The sequence below is a fragment of the Cottoperca gobio genome, chromosome 11 (genome assembly GCF_900634415.1).
Source record: "Cottoperca gobio chromosome 11, fCotGob3.1, whole genome shotgun sequence".
NCBI classification, from domain to species: Eukaryota; Metazoa; Chordata; class Actinopteri; order Perciformes; family Bovichtidae; genus Cottoperca; species Cottoperca gobio.
Window position 1 is genome coordinate 16,194,138 of NC_041365.1, and position 19,280 is coordinate 16,213,417.

A 19,280-nucleotide genomic window follows, 5' to 3' on the forward strand; every position below is an offset into this window, starting at 1 on the left:
GCCGTATATAATGTACTTTACGTGAGACCCTTTGTAGCTTAGTCAAACTAGTTATTTTACTTTTATCCTATTAATCTGATTACATAATACATTACTTATTATAATTATTATACTTAAAACTATAAATAGTGCACTATAATCTCGATATAACAGCAGCAATTAAACAGCATTGTAATGCATTACATGACATAAATTATGACATCATGACTTGATTTCATGAATCTTTTAGACCTTCAGTTACTACATACATGACATTACAGTTCATTTAGCTGACGCTTTTGTCCAAAGCGACTTACATTAAGTGCAAACAATCATGAGAATACAACTCTGAACAGCAAGAATCTTGCAAGTACATTAGCTTCAAACAGATGAAATCATCTTATTGCAGAACAATAGCAAACACAAGTGCAACATACAGAAACAATAGAATATGAATTCAACCATTAGCTACAATTGAGCCAAACCAATATAAGTGCAACATACAAATAACAGAATTATTATTATTTTCTTTTAAATATATTTTTTTCTCATTCGTTGAGGTGCAGTCGAAATAGGTGAGTTTTCATTCTGCGACATATAGTCTACATATTGTTAATTCAATACATTGCTAAAGTGTCCACAAGAACTACAAGTCTAAATGTAATGTCCATACCAAAGACAAATTCAATAACATTTTCAACAAGTCAAATTATTAATATACTGCTTATGTAGTAGGTTTCAGCATCATGCATGTGGTTGGACACCTGATATTAAAGTGTCAGTGATAAAGCCACAGGCTTCACTTCCTCTCATGATGCACTGCGATGAATAAGAAGTTCTGCCAATCAAATATAGAAGAGGAACAAGAGAGGAAGACACACTTACTGCCGACAGGCTCAGTGAGTTACACTGTCTGAGCAGAAACAATAGAAGCTGTTTCCCCCTGTCTGTCAACAACATGAAGCTGCTGAAATGCATTTTAATTGTCCAACTGAGCTGTCTTTGTCAAGGTAATGTTTACAGTTTTATTCATTTATAAACTATGTATGTAATAATTATTCACAAACTGTTAGCTTAGCTGTGAGTTATAAACCGACTGTTAATGAGACGATCATTTTTTTTGGCCCTATAAAGTTATAACTATATTTAACGCCATTTTCCAAATGTGTTAACTCCAGCAGCACATAAAGTACATTATTATATTTTAAATGAAAATCATAAAGAACTGAAAGATGTTGAAAGTATTGTCAGTGACGGTATATCATAGAACAGGGGTCGGGAACCTTTTTGGCTGGGAGAGCCATAAAAGCCAAATATTTTTTTAATGTATTTCCTTGAGAGCCATATAAATTTGAATGCAACTTTATGCGTGCATTTTTTAATATAACACGTCTCCGAGTACTAATAGAGGTATCAGTGTTGCATTGAACAGGAGCTCTTTTATTAAATAAACTAAACGCTTACGTTATTTATCTCATTTATGTGCACGTTTCAGTGTCTACTGCACGGGTGTCAAACTCAAGGCAATTATATCCGGCCCGCGAGAAAATATCATATGTCTGTCATAACTGGCCCGCCAGTTTTGGTAATTAAATCAATGCATGGCACAACCACGGGAAAAGACATTTGAGGAAGAATCTAAATGTGCGAATGAAATGAAAGTTTTTGGAAAGCAAAGGGAAACACAGCACAGATCTCTGGGACGATGTGAGCTGGACTGTTTGTGCGACATAACGAAGCATCTCACTGTTAAACCTGCAGCTTCAGGGCCGTGTGATCACGGACATGTGTGATGCCGAGCTGCCTGTGGGAGACTCTGATGCAGAAGGAAACTTTGGTCACTACGTGTTTCCAAACACTGACAAACATCTCCCCCGCTGTGTTCCCGACAGCATTCTGCTGATCAACTGAGAGCATTTGCCGACTTTGCAGCTCAGATATTTTAATTGAACTGCTCAGCAATCCGTCTGCAGTTGACTTAAATATGTTCCATATCTTTTTGCACTTTATGTGTACCCTGTTCAATACATGTGGACCGTGTTTGGCCCTCGACGTAGTCCCAGTTTTTAATGTTGGCCCTCTCTGTGAATGAGTTTGACCCCCGGTCTACTGCTTGCTTTGCGCAGTTTCTCCTCTGCTCTGTTTCGCGAGCAGACACACACACTTACACACACACACACGTGTGTGTGTGTAAGTGTGTGCAGTCTGAGACAGAGCGGAGGAAAGGAGAGGGGAGAACTAAAAACAAATCCGCTGCTAAATGTTTTACTTTAAAATGACACAGTATAATTATTTATTACTTGTTAAACATGTTAAAAAATGTCAGCTCAAAATTGTCTGCGAGCCATATCGCGTTATCGAAAGAGCCATATATGGCTCGCGAGCCATAGGTTCCCGACCCCTGCTGTACACTGTTACTGACAGTGAGAGTAATGAATCTTCATTCGAACAGACCCAACGTATGTCCAGGTGAGAGCAGAGGGAAATAATACAAGAGCCGAAATACAAGAAGAATTCAACAGTAAGTTACATTTTTACAAAAGTGCTAATGTATTATTCAGGAAGACAATGCTTCTCTTTCTTTTACCCTTTTTCACACACACACACACACACACACACACACACACACACACACACAGTTATACTGGAATTGTGTACACTACTTTCTCTCCAGCATCAGGTTTCCTTGCTCTTGTTGCCACAGGATGTGGGGTGTGGGGTGACCTGCGTGTCAAACACAACTCGCTGCACTTTGCAGGTGCAAATCAAACAGTAAGACAGCAAAGCATTCTCCCACTCAGGCTCTGGTCTGATATACAAGTTATCTTTGCTGCTTCTGTTTCTGTGTGTGCTCAACTGCACCCTCAGTAACGCAGTTTTGTGTCAGTCCAATAAATGTGCCTTCATTAAAATTGTATTTGCCAAAGTAAACATGATAATGCTAATACTAAAATAAGATGGGTATTTTAAAGATTACAATAAATATCAAGGTAAGTGTTACTGGAAAAGGTTGAGAGATCAACAGGGGGAGAGGTATGTTTGCTACATGCAACAAAGGTTCCTGGCCAGACGTCAACCAGGGAGTTGATCTGTCAATCTGGCCTGTGTATTTACCACTGAAAATGTAGTAAATGTATTTCAATTGAAAAACTGATTTTGAAAATCTCTCTCACAGATTGTTGCTATATGAATACTTACAGAAAGTGCTAAACAGTATGTTTAAAAACACCAGGTTCAGTCCCTCATTACAACCTTATAGTTATGTATAGAAATGGCCCCAAATATGTTCAATAAAAAGCTTTTATTTTCTAATTTTAAATGGTTTCATTTTAAATGTTAAATTATTGTCTGTAAATTGAAATGATAGACGTTTTGTCTCCTATTTTATTATATAATGTCGCTATTTATGTATGTAAGTAATCAAAATCATACATTTGACATGGTATTGTATTTTAGTAAAGCAATGCATTTCAAAGGAAATACTACAGAGGTAAATACAAACATTCATATATATATATATATATATATATATATATATATATATATATATACAGGACTGTCTCAGAAAATTAGAATATTGTGATAAAGTTCTTTATTTTCTGTAATGCAATTAAAAAAACAAAAATGTCATACATTCTGGATTCATTACAAATCAACTGAAATATTGCAAGCCTTTTATTATTTTAATATTGCTGATTATGGCATACAGCTTAAGAAAATTCAAAAATCCTATCTCAAAAAATTAGAATAGTTGTGGGGATACAGGGGTATCACACTTCTCAGCCTCCCTGGTAAAGTCTACTCCAAGGTACTGGAAAGGAGGGTTCGGCCGGTAGTCGAACCTCTGATTGAAGAGGAACAATGCGGATTCCGTCCTGGTCGTGGAACAACAGACCAACTCTTCACTCTCGCAAGGATCCTGGAGGGGGCCTGGGAGTACGCCCAACCGGTCTACATGTGATTTGTGGATCTGGAGAAGGCGTATGACCGGGTCCCCCGGGTGATACTGTGGGAGGTGCTGCGGGAGTATGGGGTGAGGGGGTCACTTTTGAGGGCCATCCAATCCCTGTACGCCCAAAGCGAGAGTTGTGTCCGGATACTCGGCAGTAAGTCGGACTCGTTTCCCGTGAATGTTGGCCTCCGCCAGGGCTGCGCTTTATCACCAATCCTGTTCGTGATTTTCATGGATAGGATATCGAGGCGTAGTCGTGGAGGAGAGGGGTTGCAGTTCGGTGACCTGAGGATCTCATCGCTGCTCTTTGCAGATGATGTGGTCCTTATGGCATCATCGGTCTGTGACCTTCAACAGTCACTGGATCGGTTCGCAGCCGAGTGTGCAGCGGTTGGGATGAGGATCAGCACCTCCAAATCTGAGGCCATGGCTCTCAGCAGGAAACCAGTGGATTGCCTACTCCGGGTAGGGAATGAGCCATTACCCCAAGTGAAGGAGTTCAAGTACCTCGGGGTCTTGTTTGCGAGTGAGGGGACAATGGAGCGAGAGATTGGCCGGAGAATCGGAGCAGCGGGGGCGGTATTACAGTCACTTTACCGCACCGTTGTGACGAAAAGAGAGCTGAGCCAGAAGGCAAAGCTCTCAATCTACCGGTCGATCTTCGTTCCTACCCTCACCTATGGTCATGAAGGCTGGGTCATGACCGAAAGAACGAGATCACGGGTACAAGCGGCCGAAATGGGTTTTCTCAGACGGGTGGCTGGCGTCTCCCTTAGAGATAGGGTGAGAAGCTCAGCCATCCGTGAGAGACTCGGAGTAGAGCCGCTGCTCCTTTACGTTGAAAGGAGCCAGTTGAGGTGGTTCGGGCATCTAGTAAGGATGCCACCTGGGCGCCTCCCTAGGGAGGTGTTCCAGGCACGTCCAGCTGGGAGGAGACCCCGGGGAAGACCCAGGACTCGGTGGAGAGATTATATCTCCTCTCTGGCCTGGGAACGCCTCAGGATCCCCCAGTCGGAGCTGGAGGATGTGGCCCGGAGAAGGGAAGATTGGGGTTCCTTACTGGAGCTGCTGCCCCCACGACCCGATCCCGGATAAGCGGTAGACGATGGATGGATGGATGGATATATACTACGAGTGAAAATAAAAACGTTGTTAATTTTTAGTTTAGTTCGTATTAATTCCAAATGTTAATCCGCGCCTAAAAGTAGTCCCCAACAGAGCCCACTTCCTCTTGTTTGAGTAACGTTTAATAAAAGCTATAGAGTGGCTTTCTTGGGAAATAACTACACTTATTACAAATGACTTCTACTTGACGTTGAAGATATTGAGAAACTGACCAGAATAAGAGAACAACAACACATACTTCTGAGTTTTACTGGATTAATCACCACCTTTCTGCTTCTGTGGCTCCTCAGGTGACCCTTACGTTCACAGACTCGCTGGTAAATGCAGCTTCACGCTCAGGAAGCGTGGACACAGGAGCAGCGATGTGGTTGCATTAGCAGCAGCCTCTACAGATGAGCTGGTGGAACAGATGTGTCAGGATCTCGACTGTGACAGCGTCTTTCATGTGAATAAAACCAGCTCACCTCCCAATGCCATGTGCTTGCACGACTGTTTGTACCGAGATGGTCGTTTGCAGAACTGCTCACAGAGTGTGGGGGGTAACTGCACCGTGATCGCTGAAGCTGTTTGTGGTAAGGTTTTTATCAATATGTCCTATACTGATTAAAGGATTGTGACGAAAAGACATCCGCTTTTTATTTTTTTTTTACTATATTGTTACATTTGCTTGTGAATTCTGTTATCTAAGCTTTAAAAAGATTTCTAGTTCCCTATTTTTGAGCTTTTTTGACAGAAATAACCTTTATATATTAGGCAACTAAATGCTTTCTTCTTTAAAAAAAAAAGCTAAACACAATTCGAAAACTTCACAATGTAGAGTGTCTATTACTAAAACAAACAGACAGGCAGCTCTTTGAACAAGAGAACAATGGTGTAAAGTAACTAAGTGCATTTACTCAAGTACTGTACTTAAGTACAATTTTGAGATACGAGTATTTCCATTTTATGCTACTTTATACTTCTACTTTAATATTGTTTTTTTTACTCCATTTGACATAATTACAAATTCAGATTAATAATACAAAATATAAATCAACTAATAAATTATGAGCTATTATTCTGTACTAAACTACCCAGCAGTATATAAAAAATACAAAAGTTAGCCCCGACTTTACCACCCGCAACATTAGTGATGCTTACATATCAATGCATCTCTAATTATCTCTATAATAAATCAATATTAAACATTATTATCATTATAATTAATATGAAATGGGCCATTCTGCATAATGAGTACTTTTATATTTGGTACCTTATATTTTGGTGCTAATCCTTATGTGGGCCTAATTTGAGTACTTGAGTATGTTTACACTATTGTTTTACTTAAACACAATAAGTGAAGAACTACTGATGATAAGACATGATGTCCCAAGACACAACTTTGAATTCAATATTACCATCTTTTGTCCAGTAAATAATCCAGAAATCAGCCCTATTTTTTTTTTTTATTGATTCCTGCATTGGTTATTAATTACATTTTATATCCCTTCTATTGTTCAATTACTATTAAAGCATGTTAATGTCCTCCTCAGGCCGTCAGGCTGTGCGGCTGGCAGGAGGCTCAGGCCGCTGTGCTGGACGGGTGGAGCTGTGGAGACAAGGGAGGTGGGGCACCGTGTGTGACGACCAGTGGGACCTGCAGGATGCCGACGTGGTGTGCGCACAGCTCGGCTGCGGTTACGCCCTACGTGTGACGGGACAGGGCGGCTCCTTCCCCCCCGGCAGAGGATCTGTCTACCTGGACGAGCTGAACTGCACCGGCAGAGAGGAGAACCTGTGGGCCTGTCCGGCTGCACAGGACGAGTTGGACTGTGGACACAAAGAGGATGCTGGGGTCGTTTGCTCAGGTCCAGTTACAGAAAACCATCTGAAAAAAAAGCACTTACTAGATTTCTGGAGTGGTCTGGTAGCTCCAGTCAGAAATAAGTTTATGAGTGGACCTTGAATGGAAATATCTTTTTATGGCATATTATTTTGTTTATGGTTTAGAATTATAAAAGAGTCCAAAGCACAACACAAGTAGAGCCATGCTAGTAGCTCTGAGGCTTAGCATCAGCGTTCAGCAGATATAGCTCGATAGAATGCTAACATTTAATGCTAATTAGCACTAACATAGCCTACAAATGAGGCTCATGGGAATTAAACATAAAAGAGCCAAGGAATAAGGTGTTAAGGAAACCATATAAAAACACATATACACATATATTCACTGTACACCTTGTACATATATGACATACACCTTTCACTTAGATGTGATCCATGCTGGATAATTGCAACCATAATTGTAATAAACACATGGTGTGTAGCATTGTACTAAAATAAATAATTGTAATTTGCACATAAAATACCCACCCTGTGTAGGTTATAATTGTAAATTGTAAACTACCCTCAGGTTGATTAAAATACCCAAAGAAATACTGAGGACTTGAGTTCAGGGTCCGTAATGGTGATATCATTAGTTCAAAAATGCCCTCTAGGGAATCATTTACTCAACATTAATCATCTGCAGAGAACGTCATATTTATTTTCCTGTAACAGTTTCACATTTTGTATTTTCTGTATCCAGAGATGAGAGCAGTCAGACTGACTGGAGGTCAGGACCGCTGCTCTGGTAAAGTGGAGGTGCACCGTAATGGCAGCTGGGGTACGCTGTGTGATAACTGCTGGAATGAAAACCTGGCCTCCATGGTATGCGCCATGCTGCAGTGTGGTACCAAGCCACAGAAATACACACAGTTTATTCCTCCTCTCGCCCACAACAACGGGACACTGTGGTTCTATAAATGCAATGAAAACACGCAGAATCTGTGGCGGTGCAGGGAGTACGTCAACACACCACACCTGTGCATTTCCTCAAAAGCATCTGGCGTCATCTGTAATGGTGAGTGACAGTGTTTGTGTTTGGTAATGTCCAACAACAACAATATAGGATAGGGTTAAATTGGTTTTGCATCGAGCAACAAGACCTGATGACTTGTCTTAGACACAGTAAAATAGGCGTCACAGCACTCGTGAAAACACCAGGTTTGGCTGAAACATTAAATACATAAATGCTATAAACATGCATTTATACAGACCATTTCTTTTGTTTGCCGCAGAATTCTGTGCTCAATTTTTATCCACTGAAAACTAACTAATACAAATGTTATAAGGAAGGCCAAAGATATGATGTAAAATAATGTGTATTTGTGTTTTAAACCTAAATAATTATTTTACGTTTAATTTTGCTACGATGAAAGAGCTTCTTTTTCTTTCTACACTTTATTGAATTGCCTTAATAAATGTATATCCCTATCAGATAATTGCCAGAGAACAGTTTTCTTCATGTTTTCTTCACAGCTTCTTAAAAAATAAACGTTTTTAGAAACATTTAAACATTGTGTTGTAAACTCAATCTCCCTGTATTCTTGCTGTTCAGTATAAGAGAATCATATCATTCTAATTTAACTCAGCTTATGTAGATAAAACAACTGAATAACATTTTCTCTGTGTTTGTCAGCCCACATCCAGACTGTGAACTTAAAATACCTCTTTTTTTTTTATCCTGCAGGTTCCCTCGGCTTTATTGCAGCCACCACAACCACCACAGCAAATGCCACCATGATGACCAGCTGGACGACTGGTAAATCCCTCTTATATAGGACATTATGTTTATAAATGTTGCTTTAAATATTCCTTGTTTTTTTTTTAAGAGCAAAGTAGTACAACAGAATATGTGTCAGTATGTTTGTTTGAAAAGTCACAGGAAAGTACTCAAATAAACACTGAGACACAGCAGAAAATCTGAGAATGATGTAATCTTTTCTTTCTGTCCACCTGTAAAGCTGCAACCTCAGTCCATCGGGTTGAAGACTTCTCCTTACCGTCTCCAGAGCGTCTCAGCACCATGACTCTGGCTCTTCTGCTCCTCGTGGTTCTCATTACTAGCTCGGTGGTGTGCTGCTATTACAGAAGAAGACACGGTTGGTTCTCCTCACAGGCTGAGCTATATTCTCACTACTGTCAACAGTCAATTTGTGATTTTAGTTCCTCTACATGTGATTTTACAATCCGTTTACTGAAATCACTGAAATCATATTCTGGTTTTGAATGTGACGTGGCTTCCGTTTCAGATACCTCCTGTTCTTCATGATTAATGTAAATGAGAAGCAGGTTCAATTCATAAAGTCTTTATATTTTACCCCTCTATTGTCTCCACGTGAGACCCGGAAGAAAAAGGTTCGATTTTTAAAATAATTGAAGTAATTGGAAACAGCATGAAGATTAGTTTCTCAAATCTTTTATTTTATATATGTGCCTTGTAGTGGACATCGGGTCAATCTTTTCAGAATAATAATACAGTAATAATAATAATACATAATGCAGAACATTTACATTATATACATTATATAATTAATAATTAAAGTGTGTGTGTGTGTGTGTGTGTGTGCGTGTGTGTGTCTGTGTCTGTGCTGTGTGTGTGTGTGTGTGTCTGTGTCTGTGCCTGTGTGTGTGTGTGTGTGTGTGTGTGTGTGTGTGTGTGTGTGTGTGTGTGTGTGTGTGTGTGTGTGTGTACAAGACAAATAATTTATGTCTCACTCTCCCTCAATACGCTTCCAGATTCATGTCACCCACAGAGGACACATCTGAATTGCTGCGTCTCAAATAAAAAATGTAACTTTGCATATTTATAGAGTCTGTATTTTTAAAGCATTAGATGTGTTTAAAGAATTTTTAACAAGGTTATTGGACTTTTCTGTATCCAATATTCAGTATTTTAAGCCTTAAAACGTGTCGAGAGGATATTTAATCTCAACAACAGAGTACGTATCAACAAAGTCTCCATTTCACGTGTCCTCAAAATATTTAATTCCATCTCTTCAGAGTATTCATACCTCTGACTCTCATTTTTAAGATACAGCAAAACTCCTTCTATTAGACAGCCGACACTTGAGACAGTTAAACATACAGCACGAGTTAAATAAGACGATCATTCACTTTGTCTTGGTAATTGTGTCTGCAGCATACTTGCTCCAGCAGACTCGCAGCGGCACACGCCCTCTCTCTGAACATCGTCACAACAGCTACCAAGACGCTGTCGACCTCGTCAAGGTCACGTCCAACCCACTGCAGGCAGAAGGTCAGTGGCTGAACATTTCCAAAAATATGATAAATGAATCAAAGTGAATGTGTCAGCAGAATTGAATACCTTGAATGCCTACACGGCTTTGTCTTTCAAATATATGTATTTATATACATGTGCGAAGGGTGAGGAAGTTGCAGAAGTTTGCAACATCTACAAAGCATATAGTCATCTCATCGCCGTTTCATTTTCTGTGTGTTTGTCTCAAAAAGTCCCCTCCAATCACAGGTATCTTTGGACGCAGCTTAGTAGTGTTGACAGCATGTCAGTAGATACAGACTATGAGCAGTATGAGCCAAGCAATGACCCGGCTGTCCCTTTATCAACCTTTCGGAGTGAGCTACCTTCTTTTATTTACATTTACATTTGGATTTATTCCTTTGTGTTTCTCAGGCTTTGCCTCTCAAGATGTTCTCGCTGTGTTGCTGCATATTTTGCGGTTGAAGCTGCTCTACTGTGTGTGTGGGTGTGTGTGTGTGTGTGTGTGTGTGTGTGTGTGTGTGTGTGTGTGTGTGCGGTCTGTGCAAATCAATGCTGCTTGCAGTGAATGTTTGCAGGATGGTTTGTGATTAAAACAGATGCCTGGTGTGCATCGTCTTGTATCCAGATTCTCAGAGGTACAGAACAGACGTGAACCCTTTTATGAGGCCTTCAGGTCTCGACAGCCTGTTTGAGGAAGGTGAGTCACCGTTAGGTTTGCAAAGATGCCACAGAAACAAGATGTTACACTTTGCAGATCTCAAAATACACGATAATATTTACCACAAGCACGAGCGTTGACAGTTTCACAGCTGGGACTTTCTGTTTTAGTTAAATCTAACCTTTATTTAACAATAATTCAAGGAAGTCTTTTAACATTGGTTTATTTTGGTTTTCATAAACAACCTAAACATGACATCCAAATATTCACAAGCACACACAAACAAAGAAAAACAAAAAAGACAAAAGACACACAATCATTGTCTCACACAGACTTAATCACAGCAAATACAGTAGTACTCGTTATACAAAATGTACATTTTTACTAAAATAAGTACATTAATCCATCGCTCCTTATCATCATACCTATTTTATTCTTGTTGTCTGTAGTACGCTCAAACACCTGCAAATGTTGGTGCCGGGCAATTTAGGCATTTATATGGATGACCTGCTGATCGACACTGAAGCCTTTTAGCAATGTTTAACCATTTTGTAATTATTTAATTAAATCATTCCTGTAATTAAATGGGTTCTTTTTATTGTAGTAAAAAAACAAGTGTGACATCTTATTTGGTACAATCTGTAAATGGGCCTGTTGTTTAGAAAGACCATGATAAATGCATTGTTGCATTATATTATTGTTAATGTTGATATTCTTTGTCTTAGATGTTATATTTTGATTTAAATTTTCCAGCCGCTGAACCCACACGTGAAGTGATGGGAGTCTTTACAAGCTGTAATGGCGGCCCTGCAGAGGCTCAATATGGCAGACTGTCAAAGATCTCAGTGGACTCATTTGATACCTCCAGTACCTCCTCTGGGGAAAACGCAAACAACAGCTACGTCACGGTCTCTCCCGGTCAGTCGAATTCATTCGCCGGCTTCCCTTTTCACTGTAAATCTTATCACTGTGTTATCTTTGGAGTTTACAAAATTGTGTACAGTTGCTGAAAGATGGCACTTCTTACTCTTTCTAATGTGTATAGACAACTGTTTTGTATATATATTTTCTGTAACAATATTAAAGATATAGTTCAATGCTTATTTGCATTCTAGCTGAGAGTTATATGAGCAGATCGATACCACTCTCATGTTTGTACACTAAATATAAAGCTACAGTCAGCTGTCTCCCCCTGTTTACATATCTATCACTATATGCTAGGCTATATGCTAAGCTAAGCTAACTTGCTGCTACACGTGTGGATGGGTGTGGCAGTCAGGTTAATGGGGAGGGGAGGAAAAGTCCGAGGACCTCTAGTGGATGGATGAAAACTTGCATTTTGGCCTTGGTAATATTCTGAAGAAGTGGGAATATGGCTTCAGAGGGGAACAGAGAGGCAAATCATATCATTTTTGAGATACCGGGGAGGGTGTTGCAGCTCTTTTCTTAAAAAATAAAGACAAAAGAAGACTATATCGCTGGGGAGGGTTTAGATTTTTAATACTTTTTGTAATGTAATGTAACTAAACTAAATAAATTGGTGTGTGCATTTTAAGGTTAAGAAAAACACAGATATGAAAGACTGAAACTGTCTCAAAAGGTCTTCACATCCGGATTAAGTTTTATTACCTGTGCTCCCACAAGGTACAGAGCCAGCACCGGGCCAGCCACCTGTTGCTTTTGACCTTTCGAGGCCCGTCTACAGCAAAATTCAACTTCACCCCAGACAAACAACGAACCTGCAGAAATCAGGTAAATGTCACAGTTGTGGAAAAATAACTAAGGTCTATAACGTGCTGATCTTTGTTATTGCGTCTTCATTAGATGATGAAGATGACGGCCCCATCTACTCCCCTGTGAGCCCCGACCAACACAGTTCATCTGAGGATGACTACGATGACATTGGCACCTTATAGTAACTCCAGCGTACAGAAGCCAGAGTGTGGGACTGAAGCTGCACAACTGCACTGAAAGGAAACATGTACTGTGAGACCGAACACCTGTTTAAACTGAACATTTAGGTTAAAAGCTGGATCAACTTGATTAAAAAGTCTAGATTACATATAAACATTGTTTCAGCAGCATGTGAATGACTACACTTCACTGTGCGCAGAAGTTAACAGTGAAATGCTGTTGATACATTTGTCATATGTCTAATATCTAAAAATGTTTTGAAATCTCTTAAGTGGTGCATATGATGGTCATCTGACAGCCAGATGCCATTTATAGTTGGCTGTTAGAGACATCACACGTGTGCCTTTTATTTCTCCAAAAATCAAACCCTGGAGACAAATGAGAAGCACATTTGAATGTTGTGAAAAGTAAAATGTGTGATTTTTGCTCATGTTTTGCATTGAAAAGTTTCAGCTCACTCTGAAGTGTGTCATGTCCCAGCGTCCTGGAAGTGGCCCTGCTTTCAGCTACATTACAAATATCATTTTACAAAAACAAACACGACAAAATGTTCACTGGGATGAATTAGGCATCTAAAGCAAGTTTCAAGTCTTTGCAACTTAACTTTTAGAGTGCACTGAGATTAACCAAAACCACTGAAATCAAACTGAGAAGTTAAAGTATGTTTAGGTGTTGTGTGAATGTAGAAGCACCTGTAACATATGCATGTTTTTATATATATTGAGCTAATTTGTTCTGTAATATCTGTAATAACTAGTATGTTATCAAATAATGTGTAAATGTTTGTCGTGGATTTAAGTACAAAGTATTGAGTTCTGTGCACTACATGGCCAAAAGTATGTGGACACAAATATTACACCCACATGTGATTGTTGAACACGTCTTTCTAAAACATGGGCATTAATCTGCTGCTATAACAACCTCCTCTCTTCTGGGACGGCTGAATACAAGATTTGAGAACCTGGCTGCAGGAATTTGATCCCATTCAGCCACAAGAGCATTAGTGAGGTCGGACTCTGACGTCGGGCTGTAAGGCAAGAGAAAGGCAGGGCGATGTGTAAACTCAATGTGCTTGTACATTAACCATTCACCTACCGCCTAAAGACAGTAAGGAACCCACATCACATGATACAGACAGGAACAGACATACAGTAACTAATCATGAGCCAGTGAAATTGTAAAAGTTTTTAGTTTTCCCGCTCCAGTTCATCCTAAAAGTTAAGTTCAGGCCAGTCAAGTTGTTCCACACCAAACTGGGAAAAAAACATATTTCTATGGAGCTCACTTTGTGTTTAGGAGCATTCTTATATTGAAAATGTAAAAAGCCGTCAAACTGCCACAAAGTTGGAAACACACTAAATATCATATCAATATGTTTTGCATTAGTATTCCCTGAATTGGACTGTATCAAAAAACGACCCCAAACCAAAGATACACAGAAGTATGTTTGCTTATTCTTTTAGCCATATAGTGTATTCAAATAATGTGCAAATGTTTGCAACACATCATCCTGTAGGCGTTTGTAAAAGTGTAGCCGAACTATTGGGTTCTACCACACGGTGGCAGTCTAAGCTTGTAAGTAACTAAAGCTGCAGCGAAGCGCTCATAAACTACAGAAAAACTTGTAATACCATAAAGTATTTTCCAAATAAATGTTTTCCCGACTGTAACACGTTGTGACAAATACCCATTCGTGCTGAGCGAGGGAGAAGTCAAAACAATGCACTGTGAAAAGGTTTGAGAGGGAAACTGGATCCTGATCGGGGGCCAACATAAACCATCAGTGCAGTTTGAAACCAGACCTGGCACGGCACTTCTTGGTCCATTACATGTGCAGCAGCTGCAGAGCATCAACGCTTCCTCCTGATCCTAAGTGAGGCCTTGAATCAAAGTAATGTCTTGTTTAGTAAAAGTAAATATGAAAACAGTTTCAAAAGCACCTGTAAAACTTTGAATAGGAGACACCAGGGTGAAAACGGGAGTGATGCTGCAGAAGACTGATAACCAGCAGAATTGGGTGTTTTTTGACTGGAAAGTATTTGGCAAGTAGGATGAGTGTGAGGAGGGGGAGGACGGGGGGGTGAAGCTGAGGAGAAAAGAAGTCGGCAGAGATAAAACGTGTCTGAGAGAATCATCTATTACACTCAAAGTTAGTCCAGAGCGCTGCATCGAGATAAACAGACGAATTAACGACCAGATCTCCTTATGAAACTCAATCTCTTTCACATACCGGAGAATCCAGCACACTCACACACACACACACACACACACACACACACACACACACACACACACACACACACACACACACACACACACACACACACACACACCACTTAACAGATTCCATCTAAAAGTATGCAGTTTGATATACTGCAGATCCTCCTCCAACAGTTTGCTTTTGTTTTATTCTGCTGCTCCTAAAGATCGATAAATCAGAATCTTAAAATCTGTGGATTTACAGTCCTGATTAACATCAAGGGAAATAAATGTCGTACACCAGTATTTCAAGTAGCTTGTAGTATTTGAGGGATTAGAAGATCAAGCCTCTGTTTTTACTTTGTTCATTAAATCAGTTACACACAAAGGATTACGGCTCCATAAATCCGTAAATTGCATAAAGTGTCCCGACAACAGATCCTGCCTGAGTTTAAACTTTTGAACTCAGTTTGGTGCAGGAGGCCTGGAGACTTATAATCAGACTCCAAGTTATATGAAACATATAATGATAATGTTGCTCTGGTTGTGGGAATAAGCTGTGTGCTAACAAGTTCACCATATCAATTTTTGCTTTATATTTTTTATTCAGCTTTATTGTTGCAGCTTTTGAAGATCTTTATCTTCCTATGAGAATGTCCTTTCACCTTTGCAACACAACTGTTATTCTGTTCATAAACTTAAAAAGTGTCTGTTTCTACAGAATATCATATGTGTTACGCTGGGAATGGGGAAAAAGCATCACATCATTTTACTTTTTATTGTAATACTCTTTTCAGTTTCACAACGTTTCACATGTAACATGCGTGATTAGTGTCTTACTTCACAGCGACCTCGTAGGTTTAGCTCTTGACTTGGCCTCTGTATTGGCACTGCTCATTGATTGCCAGCGACATGTTGCAGGATAGACTGCAGCCAGTGAAATGAAGTGAGGTCATCAGTTTAGGTAGAGCCCCAGATGGTTACAGACCAGGCGAATAGTCCACATCAGCTTATCAATCAAAGCTTTTTTTTTCCACTGTACTAAAGCCATTAAATGCACTAATATTCCTTTCTCCTGATTAGTCACTCTCACAGTGAATCAGCCTGTAAACGACATTACAGCCTGCTGGGCTGAAGCTTGGTTGCGCCTGTGAGGCCCGGTAATAGTGTTGATTACTCCTCACTCATTAGGTTGCTTTCACTGCCGCCGCTAAGCCCTCATCAGGAGGTTTTTGGCTGAGCGGCCGGGCAGGGGCCCTGATCCAATTCACCTTTAAAGTTCAGTGGACCTGTCTGGGTTGCCACGGGTCAGTGCATCGCTCTGCATGCTGTGCACTCACAGAGAGGCCCTCATTACCTCATTTCCTGTTACTACTGTACCAGGCGAGCATTTGAAATACATGGTTTGGTTGTGTAAAGTTTGCAATGTTTGTCACAGATGGTATTTTAAAACTCCGGAATAAAATCTTTTTGAAAATGTCTTTGAAGAAAATACAAACGTGCTAATGAGTCGTGATTAGGTGCGAACACAACAACATTAGAAAAGAGAACAACAACATTTCATTTTAAAAAAGATTAACAGCACTGAAAACACAACACAGCAACCGTACAAAGGTGATTGTTGTTTGTGATGGACAAAGACAAATCAGAATTCTTCCATATAGTATTGCTGACCAAACCTTGATTGTTCTACTCACTGAATGGAAATTGAGGATTTTAATGGTCACACACATGTACACAGCACTGCACACACTCAGGGAAATTGACACTCCGCATTTAAACCATCCAAGCAGGGGGCAGCTTTTATATTATCAGCGCCCGGGGAGCAGTGTGGGGGTCCGGTGCCTTGCTCAAGGGCACCTCGGCAGTGCTCAGGAAGTGAACTGGTCCCTCCCAAAGTACCTGTCCACACTCCATAGTCGGTCTGTTTGGGAGTTTGATGAAAATGGACCCATTTTGGATTAATATAGCACCGACCCTATACTTGATTAACTTTACCCGGTACCAAAGGTTTGTTTTGATCCTGTGTTAGTGTTATTTTTTATATTAATGTTGGATTATTTACCCAGTTTGAAGTATTTAGACACAGTGAGAGTCACAACATGCCAAAGTTTTACCTTAAAGTGTATTGTTAGTTGTACAAAACATTTAAAACATTCAAAACTACAAAGAATACACATTATTAACACTCACATATTGACTTGTAAGTATAAAAGAGGGAGAGAGTAGATATTCATATTATGATATACAGTACCAGTCAAAAGTTTGGACAGTAGGTAAATAATCCAACGATAAAATAAAAACAAACACTGACAGTAAAATGAATCCATTGCTGTGTTGACCCAATGATTTTTAGTGTTTAAGAAAATCTATGAAAATGTTGTGTTTTCCATTTTGTTAATGTGTTTCAGCCAATGTTGGTGTGTTCTGCACCTCAGGGCCACCGTACCTTTCTCATAAGACACATTTATTAGTCTGTATAAAGAAATGAATCCCAACTTGAAAGCTGGCTTGGCAGTGCTGCGTTCAGCTCATTAACCTTTTTTCCTTCTTAGCACCTCTCTGCAGTTAACAGCCTGTGGCCTCTTCCCCACCAAGACACATTCATGTAGCTGCCAATCAGGTCAACGCTGCAATTAAGCTGCTTTAAACTTGTTCAGTGGTGCCTGGAGGTCATAAAAATACTTCCGTTTGAGTGTCAATGGGAGCCTGTGGTGGTTAACGCTGCATTCATGGGAGAATACATTGTGTCTAGTTAATGTAAGTAGTCTGGTCAGCGGGTCAAAAGGGCAACGTGACTGAAGGAGGACGTGCAGTAGTTTCCAAGATTCATAGCACTACGTTGTTTTCTTCCTCACTTGCCCAACACTGAAATTGTCTCAAGCAAGTCAAGAATTTATGGACACATTTCCTTGTTTGTCTCCGACCAGATGGACTGAGGTTTATGAGTGTGCGGTGATGTCGGACGGCGGCATCTCGCTCTGAGTACCAGTCACTCAGGACAGGCGTCATCAATCTTAGTCTTCAGTGAATGGCAGATTGGCTGCCATAAACCAGGCCTGATTGCAGTGTGCTGTTCCCTGTGGAAGAGTTTTCAGGCCGAGGGAGGCATGGAAACAAAAACCTGCAGATACAAACAATGTGTGGGACGCTGAGAACTGTGCCACATTGTGTGCTGATATACTGTACGTATGTTTGCACCAGCATCGGACGAGAATTATTCCTTATCCTTATTATATCATAGGAAAGTTATCCTGTAAACATTTCTGAAGCAAACAACAACAACAGGTTTCAGATGGATGGATACAATTAGTAAATAATGAAAGAAAACAGAAACATTATTCATAATTGAAGAACTCTCTGAACCAGGGCTGGAGCCACGATGTAGGCTACATGGTCAGACTAACCTGTTCCAGGCCAATGGGGCAAATTAATTAGTGTGGGGGCCCCCTATGCCCAGGCTGAGGTCATGTCCTCTGTATTATTTCTACCCTTGGTGAATATTTTATAAATTGATTCCAGTAATTTTTAGACTCTGTATATTTAAATGTAAAAAAAAACAAAAAACAAAAATCTAATTACAATCCTTAGTAAACGGATCTGTTTGAAGCAGAACATGGTCAATGTTAACAAACAAGGTCTGCAGCAGTCTGTGGGACAATAGTTCATCTGGCAGAGGACTAGTGCTATCAGACAGGTGACTGAGGTGAATGAGGAGCATGCATGCTGGCAGGTGATGATCATGTGACTGGGGAATGGTGGCGTTTGTTAATCATGAGTTGTAGATTGTGTAAACTTGACCTCTTTTCTTTAATGAAGAACAAAACAAAGTAGTTTTAGTGAGTTGCAGGAGTTTGTTAAACGTTGTCTTGGTTGTGTTTTTGCCATGCTAGCAGCAAGGACGGACCAGACAGAATTATTTTGACAGATAATCGATGGATTGGCACGACATTTGATTCCCAATAACCTGGATATTACATTTCATGCCGCCAGTGGGTTAAAATGTGTCCAATACTTTGGTTTAAGACTAAAAACCTGCAAAATGAATGACTTTCCCATCAGCCTCAGCTGTACTTTGTGTTATATCTTGCACAATATTACTTTTCTAATTTATTTTACTAAATTGATCTTACTATTATTGTCATTCGATATTAGTATTACTTCTAATACATTTTATATTTGTTACTCTATTTTGTTTTGTATTCTTATATTGTTTAATCTTTGAGCAAAATAATTTCCTTCAGGATAAATAAAGTTCTTTCTTATCTCATCATAAGTACTGATTAGCAAGTGTTAGCATGCTAAACTAAACCTGCTAAATATCAGCATGTGTGTAGCCATTGATATTT

At 39.8% G+C, this 19,280-nt stretch overlaps 1 protein-coding gene across 5 annotated transcripts; it reads left to right on the forward strand.

Moving 5' to 3' along the window:
• Nucleotides 1-805: 805 nt before the first annotated feature.
• On the forward strand, nt 806-15,319 carry LOC115015300 (T-cell differentiation antigen CD6-like). 5 transcript variants are annotated; one of them, XM_029442457.1, is made up of 13 exons: nt 818-989; nt 2,432-2,500; nt 5,347-5,628; nt 6,589-6,903; nt 7,623-7,937; nt 8,607-8,678; nt 8,881-9,018; nt 10,059-10,175; nt 10,391-10,513; nt 10,786-10,857; nt 11,572-11,736; nt 12,469-12,570; nt 12,643-15,319. In XM_029442457.1, exons 1-13 carry the CDS (start codon nt 938-940, stop codon nt 12,732-12,734), a joined length of 1,914 nt encoding a protein of 637 aa, XP_029298317.1. In that variant the 5' UTR covers nt 818-937; the 3' UTR covers nt 12,735-15,319. The 5 variants fall into 5 exon arrangements, with proteins under 5 accessions (XP_029298320.1, XP_029298318.1, XP_029298319.1 ...); XM_029442456.1 differs by having other exon boundaries at nt 820-989; nt 12,463-12,570; XM_029442460.1 differs by lacking the exons at nt 12,469-12,570; nt 12,643-15,319 and having other exon boundaries at nt 806-989; nt 10,757-10,857; nt 11,544-11,678.
• Nucleotides 15,320-19,280: the final 3,961 nt, after the last annotated feature.

Coding starts and splice junctions, on each gene's coding strand:
- LOC115015300 (XM_029442456.1), top strand. CDS start 938: ATGAAGCTGCTGAAATGCATTTTAATTGTCCAACTGAGCTGTCTTTGT. Junction 5,629..6,588: donor GATCGCTGAAGCTGTTTGTG/GTAAGGTTTTTA, acceptor TGTCCTCCTCAG/GCCGTCAGGCTGTGCGGCTG. Junction 10,514..10,785: donor CCCTTTATCAACCTTTCGGA/GTGAGCTACCTT, acceptor TCTTGTATCCAG/ATTCTCAGAGGTACAGAACA.